At 44.3% G+C, this 13,020-nt stretch overlaps 1 protein-coding gene across 2 annotated transcripts in view; it reads right to left on the reverse strand.

Annotated features, from left to right (window-relative positions):
* Positions 1 to 13,020, reverse strand: part of EML6 (EMAP like 6) — a 245,299-nt gene that overhangs the window by 138,519 nt on the left and 93,760 nt on the right. For both annotated transcript variants that reach the window (XM_068232562.1, XM_068232561.1), the window contains exons 12-13: positions 11,970 to 12,076; positions 1,909 to 2,027 (exon numbers count right to left, since the gene is read on the reverse strand). In XM_068232562.1, coding sequence (XP_068088663.1) covers positions 1,909 to 2,027; positions 11,970 to 12,076 — 226 coding nt within the window. The remainder of the gene's footprint in view (positions 1 to 1,908; positions 2,028 to 11,969; positions 12,077 to 13,020) is intronic.

The raw sequence follows: 13,020 nt of genomic DNA on the forward strand, positions 1-13,020 counted from the left end.
CAGACTATGGGCTCGATTCACAAAGCGGTGATGACTCAGTTATCACGCCTAAAAGACTTTAGGCATGATAACCTTTTCACCACTGAGTTATCACCGCTTTTTCCTGCTCTTCGCGCGAAGTTACCGCGCGTACGCGCGTTCGCAAAGTCCCATAGGGCTTAATGGGAGCTTCGCGCGAAGCGCCGGGTGCTGCGCGCGCACTTACGCGCGTACGCGCGGTAACTTCGCGCGAGTTTCTTCTTATCATTCCTAAAGTGAGTTTAGGCGTGATAAGGGCCTTTTCACCAGCGTGCAAACACTTTGCACCGCTTGGTGAATCAAGCCCTATGTCTCAACCATTTTTTTGATACACACCTAGAAAAAAATGAGTGATGATCAGGGCTGAATATGAAGAAAGGGGAAACTACCCGCTTGCATGGGACGCCACGCCGTCCCGCTCTCCACCCAGGCACCACTCTGAGACCCTTGCCATCGGTCTCCCCCAGCTGCACCGCTTGCTACATTGCACAGGGAGCAGGCCAAGGAGACCTCTGGGGAACTTCCAGTACATGCAGGAGACATATGCAGGACATGCATTGTGGCCATTGTGGGACAGCCTAGTGCACGGACAGACCTGGACCAGCATCTCGCCCCCCACCCAGAAGCATGGTGAGATGAACTATCTCTGCTGAAAACGTCCTGTGAAGGAATGATGTGATGGTGATAAGGAATCCATGCAGCTGCGGTTGGCAGATACTGGGTGAGATCAAGCTGATTTAAAAGTTTGCATTTGTGATACGTAAGCCATCCTATACAACACACAATGTTATCCACCAGTGAAACCGCTACTTTGGCATGAACTGCTGGACTGTTGTTCCTTATCTCTCTGCTATGCTCTGTGCTATACTGCTCTCCTATGGTGAACTGCTTGCTGCATGGCAATTGCAACACTAATATCCAAGCTTCTGCCCATTTTGCTGGAGTGCATTGATACTCACGTCAATTAGTTCTAGATGCCGGCGTGTGTATGCGGAGGTGAATGGTGATTGAGGTGGTTGTAGCGTGACGGGGTGGCCATCCCATGTGTTTTTTAAATTGATCCCTACACACAGAAATATGTTTTGGAACAATAAATTTTGATACGATTTCCATAATTAATAGTTATTCCTTGTAATTATTTGGGAGTGTACGCCCTACCTGAAAGAAAAATATTTTCTGCCACTGCCACACTTTTTGAATTATGAATATGAAGAAAGGCCTCAAAGGCCCAGGCATTGGGTGGCTGGTTACCAAAGGACAGGCTGCACATGGAAGAAGGGTTGCTGCATGTGGAAGAGAAGGCTGCAAATAGGAAGCAGCACATGGATGAGAGGAGTTGCTGACCGAGGGAGCTATACACAAAAGACAAGAGCTGCTGCACACGAACGTTGTATGCGAGGAAGGGGGCAGGGGGCTGCTGCTCATGAATGGGGCATAGGGTGAGAAAAGTATAAATCTGGGTGTGGTGATGATACTATGTGACTGTAAACACAACTGGAACAGGAATAGAATTTTGTACCAAGGGAGGCTGTTATGCTAGGTGTTGGATGGTGGAGGTGATAGTTTTTAGCACCATGAGCAATTAAACCACAAAAACAAACTGCTGTGGGAAACACGTTGAGCGCTCGTGCCAAATATACAATGCAGAGCTGTCATAGCCAGATTTATCAGGTGGCTATTAGTACTTGTGGGTTGCAGAACCCAAGTTCTCTCATACACTGCCTAGCAAGTTCCAGCACCTTAGCAGTGTAGTACAAGCTCCTCCCATATAGCAACTCTGTACTTTATACTCTGTACAGCGCTGTGGAAAATGTCAGCGCTATGAGGAAAATGTTGGTGGTATGTAAATACTAAATAATAATGGGATTTGCACACATAACAGAAACATACCCATGGACAAACTTTAATTTCAGGCTTTCTTCAGGGGCTTTTTCCCGCTTGAGGGAAGGAAAGGGATTTTGCTTCTCTTTATTTTGCTGCTTGAGCTGAGGTAGATCTTCTTTGTAAACCTGGAAAGAGAGAAATAGAGTGATGGCAACACATTCGCTCATAAACAAATCTATTGCTGTAAAAACACCTAGTGGCTGGTCATGTGACCAGTGCCAAGACATTGGTAAGGGCTGGTTCAGACGGACGCTTGCGGAGCGTTTACCGCAAGCGTTCGGAACGTCGCGGTAAACGCTCCCATTCAAGTGAATGGGAGCGTTTACACCGAGCTTTTTCTCGCGTTTACACGATCGCGGCGTTCGGGTCCCGATTTTCGCTAGCGTGCGAGCTGCCCCTGGAAGCAACATGTAGCTTCCAGGAGGCGGCCAACCGCGACAGCTAATGTCCCCCTAGGGAAAGAAAAAACACCACTGCATCGGAACACGACGCGAAGGCTACTGAAGCCTGACCGCGCAGCCGCCGCAACGCCCCCAAACGTGGCGCCACGCAGACGTCCGTCTGAACCAGCCCTAAAGGTGGCCACTAACGGTCCAATTTCTAGCAAAAAAATTGTTCGAGCGATCAGATAATTCTGATTGGGAAGGAAAATCGTTCACTACACCATCAGCGAACCAATCTTTGCTTCCTATCTATCACAACCAACAAGAAAATCCAAATTTTGGTTTGATGAACATCCAGTCGGATGACTATTTTTATAATTGTTCTTAATCGATTGTACCCATCAACTGAGATTATTTACAACAAATCCGACCAGAATTTCTGATCGCTTGAACAATTTTTCGATAGAAATTGGACCGTTAGTGGCACCCCTTAAGAAGTATATTCTCAGCTAGACTAAGAATAACAACTATTCTGCCTGGAGTCCAATCTAAGGACATCAATCCTGTGGTGAAGGCACTAATTACTCAGTGCTGGACCATTGACTGGCCACCAGGGGGAGCAGTATCTACAGCAACAAGTTAATTTCAATGCATTCTCTTTAACAGTTTCTTTCCCTGGTGCCTCCATGTCGGCATACTACTGGGTTAGCTCCGCCCCTCTACCCCCTATAGGACCAATTAAATTTGATATATATATAGGTCCCTGCCCCTTCCACCGTATTCTTTTTTCCGTCCTCAGACACTATAGGACCTGTGTCTGTTAGAGTGGTTCTAAGGCCAATGTCTGGGTTTCTCCCCAAAGTTGTGTCAGTACAGCACCTGAATCAGGAATGGACACTGCCAACGTTTCCGGCGGAGGAAAATTTTCCTAATGGGCATCCATTAGATGTAGCTAGATGGCTACAATGGTATCTGCAAATGACCAGTTCATTTCGAGACTCAGACCATCTACTGGTGAATCCAGCAGGTCCAAGGAAAGGCAAGGAAGTCGCCATTAGGACCATAGCAGCATGGCTGGTACGTTTGATCAAAGAAGCCTATAGAGCCAGAGGGTCAGAAGCACCTTCTTCTACCTCAGCACATTCAACACGGAGTATTTCATCTTCCTGGGCAGCGGTATCAGGAGTCTCGCTACTAGAGATTTGCAAAGCAGCAAATTGGTCATCGCCTAACACATTTATAAACCATTATAGAGTGAATCCAGCTCTGTTAACATCAGTAAAATTCGGAAGGAGTGTTTTATCTGCAGTACATAAATAATTGTTGATAGCACCCACCCGTTTGGTCTCTTTTTTTCTACTATGAAAATCCCAGTAGTATGCCGACATGGAGGCACCAGGGAAACAGGAAAATTGATACTTACCTTGTAATTTTCCTTTCCTGGTGCATCTCCATGTCGGCATACGTCCCACCCTGGTCCATCGTGTCTGAGATCTAAATTATTAGAATACGGTGGAAGGGGCAGGGACCTATATATATATCAAATTTAATTGGTCCTATAGGGGTTAGAGGGGCGGAGCTAACCCAGTAGTATGCCGACATGGAGATGCACCAGGAAAGGAAAATTACAAGGTAAGTATCAATTTTCCTGTATTCCTCTGCTGTATACAGCTTACACAGGGTAGGAACACACTAGGCAGAATCGCATATGCGTTTTCCACTATGATCTATGGAAAACGCATATGCGATTCTGCCTAGTGTGTTCCTACACACAGACATTATTTTGAAGTCCTCATTTGGGCTCCTATTATTATTAATAAGTTTAAGTGGTACATTATACTAAGAACTATTTTATTCTAGATGCATTTTAACGGGTATAGTAAGAAACAAATTGATCTTTCTCAGGTTTCAGCCATTATAGTTTCAAAATAATACGCGCTACTGGAAATAGAACCCACATATCTTATTTGCCCATTTGTCCTAGTTATTACACCGTTTAAATTATGTCCCTATCACAATGTATGGCAACAATATTTTATTTGGAAACAAAAGGTGAATTTTTTCAGTTTTGCGTCCATCACTAATTACAAGCCCTTATTTGCAAAAATAACAGTAATATACCCTCATGACATACATATTAATCACTTAAGGACAAGCAGGCGTATTAAAACGTCCTGCGGGAGCCTCTTAACAGCTCCAGGATGGTTTTATCGGTTAAGCAGCGCTGCTGCCGCTGTGCGCATGCACGTGTGCATGCTCCTGTGCACTTTCCTGTGTGTGCACGAGTGTTCCCGCGAGCGTGCACGTGAGATCAGTAAAACAACAAACACAACATAGAAAAAACACACCTTTATTTCCAAATAATATATTGTCACCATACTTTGTACTAGGGACATCATTTAAATCTTGTGATAACCAGGACAAATAGGCAGATAAAATGTGTGTGTTTTATGTACAGTAGCAGTGTTTATATTAAAACTATTGGGGATGAATTGGAAAAATAGTGTATCTTTTTTTTTTCTTGTTTTTCCCTTTAAAATTCATAAAAAATAATGTAATTACTGAAAACAAATATCCACCCCAAAAAGCCTAATTGGTGGTGAAAAATACAAGATGTAGATCATTTCATTGTGATCAGTAGTGATTAAGCTATTGGCAAATGAAAGGGATGAGCACTGAAAGGTGAAAATCGCTCTTGTCCGTTAGGGTAAAAACCCTTTTGGGGTGAAGTGGTTAAGAAAGTTTGGTCCCTAATGTAACTATGTATGTATTGTTTTTAATGTCATAAGCGTGTGTGACGGGCAATCCGATCGAGATACGTGTATCTACGCCCCTGTGACTTTAGATGAAGTCCTGCAGGGTGTAGATATGCTGCCCCCAGGACGACAAGTAGTTAAATGCAAAAGCAGAGCATTCGAAATTTACTAGCAGTTATGTATATTTACAATACGACAATATTCTTCAAGAATTGGCTTCAGTTGCGTGATGCGGAGCAGACATGAGTGAAACGCGTCAGTTATCTCATCAGACGGCACTAGGCCTGTGCTCAGTCAGTGGAAGCCATTAGTACACTCTCTACAATCTTCCCGTCAGGGCAGAGCAGCGTACGATAAATGAGCTGCCACTGCAGTTATGAATGGCTGCTCTCTGCAGAGAAAATGAATAACTATGCTTTCAGCCTAATTAAAATGCTGACTGTTTCCATCAGATAATGCCAAAAATACAGACACAGGCTCAGGGTATAGGAGGAGGAGTGTGGCGGCAGGGGGGAGATAAAATGTTATTATTGCCATTCATTGGTATTCCGGGTGCATTAAGCTTTTTGTTCCTCAGATGACTGGGCCTGTGATTAACATTTATGAAGCTATTAATTAAATTAATTGTTTATGTACTAATAGTGGTTATTTGAGGCAATGCAGCTATTTAACACATTGTATGAGAGTTGTTTCAATAACTAATAAGAGAAAGTTCACACTGGTGCCTTGCAGTGCGTTGCGTCAGAGAATATAATGCTATGTACTTCTATCGTAATGGTACAATCACATCGCTATGGTAGCAGTGCGCTGCAGAGGAGTCCATCAGCATAATGCAGTGCATGCAGTGCGGTAGCGTATAACGCACATGTTGACAGGTGCAGTAAAGCATATTTTGTATGTGTCACACCACACGTATAACATGCGATCCAACTTTCCCCCCTTTGTTGAGCTGCGATCCTGCTTTCGCACGATATGCACCGCAATGACTTTCTGTGAGTGAAGCCTAAAACTTTATAGGGGAAAATGCCAGTGATGGACATAATCTGACATAGGATTCCAACATAGGACTGGAAAGGGATGACCCTTTCTAACCCTTTCCAATCCTTTGTCGGACTATGTTCAACCTTGGCATTTTCCCCTACAGCACCAAAGTCAGACATAAAAAAATGTCACTAGATGGCGCTGTTGCTGATAAAATCTGGCACAGTATAATCTTCTGATCAAAGTGTTGGACTATGTCTGACACTTTGATAGCCGCCAGCCTACTCCACATTTCCTCCGGTCGTAGGTATGCCGATTACCGTATTTCTCAGGCTATAAGACGCTCCGCCTATAAGACACACCTAGGTTTCGAGGGTAAAAACCAGGGAAAAAAAATATGTATATACTAAACCTGGTGCATCCCTGGTCCAGGAGTGTCTTATGGACCTTTCCTCCCCCCCAAGATGTCTGTCTGTTACACTGCCAAGCTACACTAACCCCTGCTGCCCCCACAAACTATACTAAACTATACTCCACTAACTCCTGCTGCCCCACAGCTACACTGCACTACACTACACAAACCCCTGCTTCCCCCCACCTCCCCCTCCCAGCTACACTGCACTACACTACAGAAACCACCCTCCCCCCCTTTCCCCAGCTACACTAACTAACCAATACAATTACATTACAGAAGATCTCACCAACCTGAGTGTCCATGCTATGTAAATAATCCTAATGAGATGCACAGTGGAGTGGCAGCAGCAGCACCAGCATGATCCACAATGTTTCTAAGGGGCTTAGCAGCAGCCGCTGTAATTCTGCACATTGCTGGTTCTTTGATCTCACTAGGCATCAGCCCTGCAGCAGTGCGATCCCAGCTGACAAGCAATTCAGCTGCTATAGCGGCAGAGTCCTCAGAGGCTTCAGTACTGCCCTGTTTACTGACACCCTCTCATGACCTGCAGCGCATGTGTGTCGGGTCATGGGGTGACGCACATAAACAAGGTAGTACGGAAGCCTCTGAGGACTCTGCCGCTATAGTGGCTGAATTGCTTGTTAGCCGGGATCGCACTACTGCAGGGCTGATGCTTAGTGAGATCAAAGGACCAGCATTGGGGATATCGACAGCTTCTCCTATGCTGCATAGAAACATTGTGGCTCGCGCTGCTGTGGGGCACGCTAGGGAGATAAAGATCAAAGGACCAGCAATGCATAATTACAGCGGCTGCTGATATGCCACTTCACACTCTGGATCGCGCTGCTGCCTCCCGCTACCTCATCTACTACTCAAGGAAACAAGCACCAGTGTAGGTAGGGCTGTTACATTCGGACTAAAAGATGCAGTCATTTTTTTCCCCTCCACAGTCAAGCCAGCACCATCTAAAGTATCAGAAAGCTCTTTTATTGATAAAAAAAAAGAAGCATGACAATGATCACAGCGTTATCAATAACAGAGGTTTTTGATACTTTAGATGGTGCTGGCTTGACTGTGGAGGAGTCGTCGGAGTGTCTGGGAGTGCAGAGACGCTGCAAGCCATAGCACATTGTTTTTCCCCTCCTTGGGTGCTTGCTACACATTGAGTAACTTTTTCCCCCGCTTTTGGGGGAGAAAAAGTACGTCTTATAGACCGAAAAATACGTTATATATTTGGTTCAGTCCAGCATGGCGTCCCCCCATGTGGATCAAGGTCAAAGTGTCAGACTAAGGGCCTTTTTCTATTGCTGAAGTGATGCGAATGTGGCTACCTCACCTCATCGCTTCCGCTGACGGTCGCGTCACTTCCGCATCGGAAGGTGCGGAAGTGTATGGAGGGGACGGCGAGCAGATGTGGCTGTGCGAGAATCTGCAGTATACTGCAGATTCTCAGAATGCTCCGCACGCAATGGAAACTGTTCCTTTGCCGTGCATTGGTTTCAGGACACCCGCGGTGTGATGCGGCTATGTAGCCGCATCCCACCGCATGTAATGGAAACAGGCCCTAAGTCTTTGATCCCCTCCACCAGCACAGAGCGTAAAAACAAAATTATGCAGGCGCTCATGCAAGGGGGGGGGGGGGGGGGGGGGGCGGAGCTCTAGTGTGAGGAGATAAAGTAAAGACCCTCTGGACCACCGTCGCCATTCTTTTTCCCATATCACCCACGTCCCCACCCCGCCTGGGAAAAAATAGGTGCTGGGAGGAGGAACGTGGGTGATCAGGAAAAAAGATTGGAAAGGCTTGATGTGAAGAAAATAGAAAGCCAAACAGTCATATTTCAATTATAGGTTCAGGAGCAGTTTATATGTGTATAATAGATCATTATTTCAAAATCTATTACGCATGAAAAAGTTTTGTAAAATAATGTAATTTGGCTGACAGAGCTTATAGCAGTAGTGATGGTCAGGTCTAGAACTCATGGAGAAACATGTGATCAGTAGGTCAGGTGATAGATATGTACTGGTAAGTCTCTGATTTGCTAGTCATGGACATGTGCTAAAGCAGGATGTGATCACAGAAGATCAGAGCTTTGCAAATCTATCAGCAGATAAAACAAATCACATGCTTCACCTAAGTTCCCCTAGACATGATCATCACTGATAGCATCCTCATTATATTATATATTATTGTTTTTCAAACCTGTCCTTATGACCCCCCAACACTATGATTTGGTAAAAAAACACTCATTTAGTTAATCCACATAGTTGAGACACTAATTACCCCTCTCAGTGCATATGTGAGGTTACCTGCAAAACATGCACTGTTGGTGGGTCATGAGGACAGGTTTGGGAAACGCTCTTATGCTGGGCATACACGGCTCGATTTTGCCTCTCGATTGTCCCGCTGGATCGATTCTGCGCTCGATTCCGCAGGAGATGCTCTTATCTTCCACTCGTTTTTCTTATCTTTTTGCATTGTCCTCAATGCGGATCGAGCGGCGAAACGATCGGGCGGGAGATCAGACATGTCGGAAGTTATCTATCGAGCCACGTAAATGGCTCAGAATCGAGCCGTGTATTCCCAGCATTAGGCCCTGCTCACATTGCATTCCGATCGCGTGCACATTCGCATTGGGCGGTTTTTGACGTGATTTTTGTTTTTGCCGATAGCTTGGGTGGGCGGTGCATTTTTGTTAAAAGCGCTTTTCTAAACGCTTTCTAGAGCAGTTTTTTTGAATTCACTCGGCAAGTCAGGAAGTGAACTCTTTGACCCAGAAAAGAATAAATACAATTCTTAAAAACGCAAACGCAATTGCTGCACAAAATGGTTTTGTGAGCGTTTTGCATTTTTCCTATACGTTCCATTGAGGCAGAATCGCCCTGAAGATGGTCCATGCAGCGTTTTGCCGATCGGAAAGTGAACGGAACGCCCCAATCTGAACTAGCGCTTAGGAAAGCATGGTGTAAGCGCTTTCAGGGTGATTTTGGAAAATCGCCAGCGCTTGAAAAAATTAAAAAGTGCCTCTAGTGTGAACGAGTCCTTACAAGTAGCTCTGCAGAGAGTGAGATAAGCTTGGCAAAAGGACCAAGCTCTCAAAAATTAAAATACATGTAAACACATATAAATAAGAAGTATATTTCTTCCAGCGTCAAATGAGGTATAAATAACTTTTCTCTTATTTTGCTGTCACTTTCAGTAGGTAGTAGAACTGACAGGTTTTTGACTAGTCTATCTCTTCATAGGGGATTTTCAGTGTTTAATTTATTCTTTACAAAAGCGATCCCTGGAAAAAATCTATACAAAGATGCAGTCCTCTGCCCCCCTCCCTGCATACCTGTTTGCACACTATTCTGCCAATTGGATTAAGCAAGTGCCATTTAATAACTGCTTTTGAAAATGAAAAAACCTCCCGGGGGGCTGGCTTAGTAACGGGGGGGGGGGGGGGGGCTGGCTTAGTAACGGGGGACAACGGAGTAGCGAGGGAAACACTTTAAGTATTAGTTTTGTTTTCATGTATTTAAAGGGAACCTTAACTGAGAGGGATATGGATGTTTCCTTATAAACAATGCCAGTTGCCTGACAGTCCTGCTGATCTCTTTGGGGCAGTAGTGGCTGAATCACACACCTGAAACAAGCATGCAGCTAATCCAGTCTGACTTTAGACAGAGCACCTGATCTGCATGCTTGTTGAGGGGCTGTGGCTAAAAGTAATAGAGACACAGGATAAGCAGGAGAGTCAGGCAAATGGTATTATTTTAAAAGTAATAATCCATATCCTTCTCAGTTTAGGTTCCCTTTAAAATTTTTACAATTTTTGCAATAGTGATCCTTTAACCACTTCACCACTGAGGGGTTTTACCCCCTGACCACCAGAGAAATTTTCACCTTTCAGCGCTCCTTCCATTCATTCGTCTATAACTTTATTATTACTTATCCCAATGAAATGAACTATATCTTGTTTTTTTCGCCACCAATTAGGCTTTCTTTAGGTGGGACATTATGCCAAGAATTATTTTATTCTAAATGTGTTTTAATGGGGAAATAGGAAAAAATGTGGGAAAAAATTATTATTTTTCAGTTTTCGGCCATTATAGTTTTTAAATAAAGCATGCTACTGTAATTAAAACCCATGGAATGTATTAACCCATTTGTCCCGGTTATAAAACCATTTAAATTATGTCCCTATCACAATGTTTGGCGACAATATTTTATTTGGAAATAAAGGTGCATTTTTTTCAGTTTTGCATCCATCCCTAATTACAAGCCCGCAGTTTATAAAGTAACAGTGTTATACCCTCTTGACATAAATATTTAAAGAGTTCAGTCCCTAAGGTAACTATTTATGTTTTTTTTTAATTGTATTTTTTTTTTTTTTTATTACAAAAAAAAAAAAAAAATTGGGGAGTGTGGGAGGTAATGAGTTAATTTATTGTGTAAATGTAATGTTTGTATATGTAAAATGCTTTTAGGGTGTAGTTTACTATTTGGCCACAAGATGGCCACAGAGTGTTTGTTTACATGCGACCTGTAAGCGTCCGGAAGGACGCTTACAGGAAGCAGGAGGAGGCTGGGAGATTCACAATGATCTCGCTGTTTCTGAAAGAAGCAGCAGATCATTGCGGGGGCTTAGATCAACGAACAGGAATGGATTTTCCCGTTCATTGATCTCCGGGCGAGAGGGCGGCTGCGTGCACGAGCGGCGGGAGCGCGGACAGCGGCGGTAGCGCGGAAGGTACGGATTTCTCCGTCCCTGGTTTTTTAGGGGGGAAAAAAGGGACGGAGAAATCCGTACGCGTGAGGGTAAAGTGGTTAAGAACACAGATGCAAATGTTCACTTTGATTTTTCTTTCATATGACAGTAGGAGTCTGTTACCAAAATTAGACTTGGTAGGAGATAAAGCAACTTTTCAGCTCCAGCACTGTGGACTCACAGAGGTAACAAATGCACATAAAGGACAAAAAGGTCTCTCCAGCAGGTATAACTGCCCATTCAATGTAAGGCCCAGTGCACACCAAACTGCTAGCAGATCCACAAAACGCTAGCGGTTTTTGGAGCTGATTTCAGAGCGATTCTAGGCATGTTTAGAGAAGTTCTCTAAACATGCCTAGCAGTTTTGGGTGCGTTTTTGGGTAGCAGATTACACATATTGTTACAGTAAAAGCTGTTACTGAACAGCTACTGTAACAAAAATGCCTGGAAAACCACTCTGATGTAGCGTTTTTCAGAGCAGTTCGCGTTTTTCCTATACTTTACATTGAGGCAGAAACGCTTCTGCTCTGCAAACCGCAAACATGCAGCAGGAAGCACTTTTGCGGTTTGCTACAAACCTCAAACCGCTGGTGTGCACCATCCCATTGAAATACATTAGTCAAGCGTTTTTACAGGCGGATGCGACCGGCGGATCGCATCCAAAACCGCTCGGTGTGCACTGAGCCTCAGAAAACTCATATTTTTTTTTCGTATTTCTTTTGTACATATTTATATACAGAAGAAGCACTTAATGTTGTCTATGTTGGAGTTTAGCACATACCTGGCGATCATAACTGATTTGCGTTTCCTGTTCTATATCAGAGTCTAGTTCAGGCACATCGGACAGATCTGAATCTGACTCTTCACTGCAGGAATCAACAATCCCCTCTAAGAATGGAAAACATACAGTCAGCTACAGTCAACACTTGTACATTATTACATATTAAAGTGTTATGCTGGGCATACACGCCGTCGAGGGGAGGCTTATCAATCAAGCTTGATGGCTCGATTGATAATAACCGACGTGTCTGATTCCGGCCTCGATCCCCGTGGGCGGACAATAGTGGCGAATCGAGCAAGAGATAAGAAGCGCCGGCGGGGACGAGCGGGAATCGATCCACGCGGACGCCGATCCGCCGGCTAATCGGCCGCCGGATCGACCCGTGTATGCCCAGCATTACATTAAACTCACAATCCTAGAAAGCTGGATGATCAAGATGGTGCCAAGTGGTCAATTTTCCGTGTTGTAATTTGGTACTTATTACGACCAAGAAAACCGACTGAGAAGTATGTGCTACACTTAAAGATTAACTCAAATTTAAGAAGACCACATACACTAATCAGCCAAAACATAAAATTAGATCTACAATCATTTTTTCAAGCTTCGATAGATTAGCCACACTGTAATAAGTTATTTGCACACTCATTTTTATAAAAAGTTTTGGAAAATGCTAATTTTAGCACTACACAGAGCAAAACAGAAGAGACTGCCTTTTCCTCAGCAAAATGAAGTTATTACATTCAGTGCACTGCCACACTTGTAGGGTAAACCTTCATGGCATTGCCCTAATCTGCTGCATGGTGCCGCTAAAGCAATGAAAGGCAAAGGAGCCTTTCACACTTAATGCGGTACTATGCAGTGCGCAGGAAGCTGCCAAGGCGACGCAAGGGCAGCAGCCTGTTACTGCAGGTACTGTACTTACCACAGAGAGCCTGGTTATGGTTGACGAGAGTAATGTAAACAAAGGAGCACAGTTCGTCAGGGCGTGCATACACAGGCCGATGGAAATCCCAGCAACGTATTCCCTGTCCTTGTCAAGCTGTGTGAAGCT

Source organism: Hyperolius riggenbachi, chromosome 4 (assembly GCF_040937935.1).
Source record: "Hyperolius riggenbachi isolate aHypRig1 chromosome 4, aHypRig1.pri, whole genome shotgun sequence".
In the NCBI taxonomy this organism is placed as follows: Eukaryota; Metazoa; Chordata; class Amphibia; order Anura; family Hyperoliidae; genus Hyperolius; species Hyperolius riggenbachi.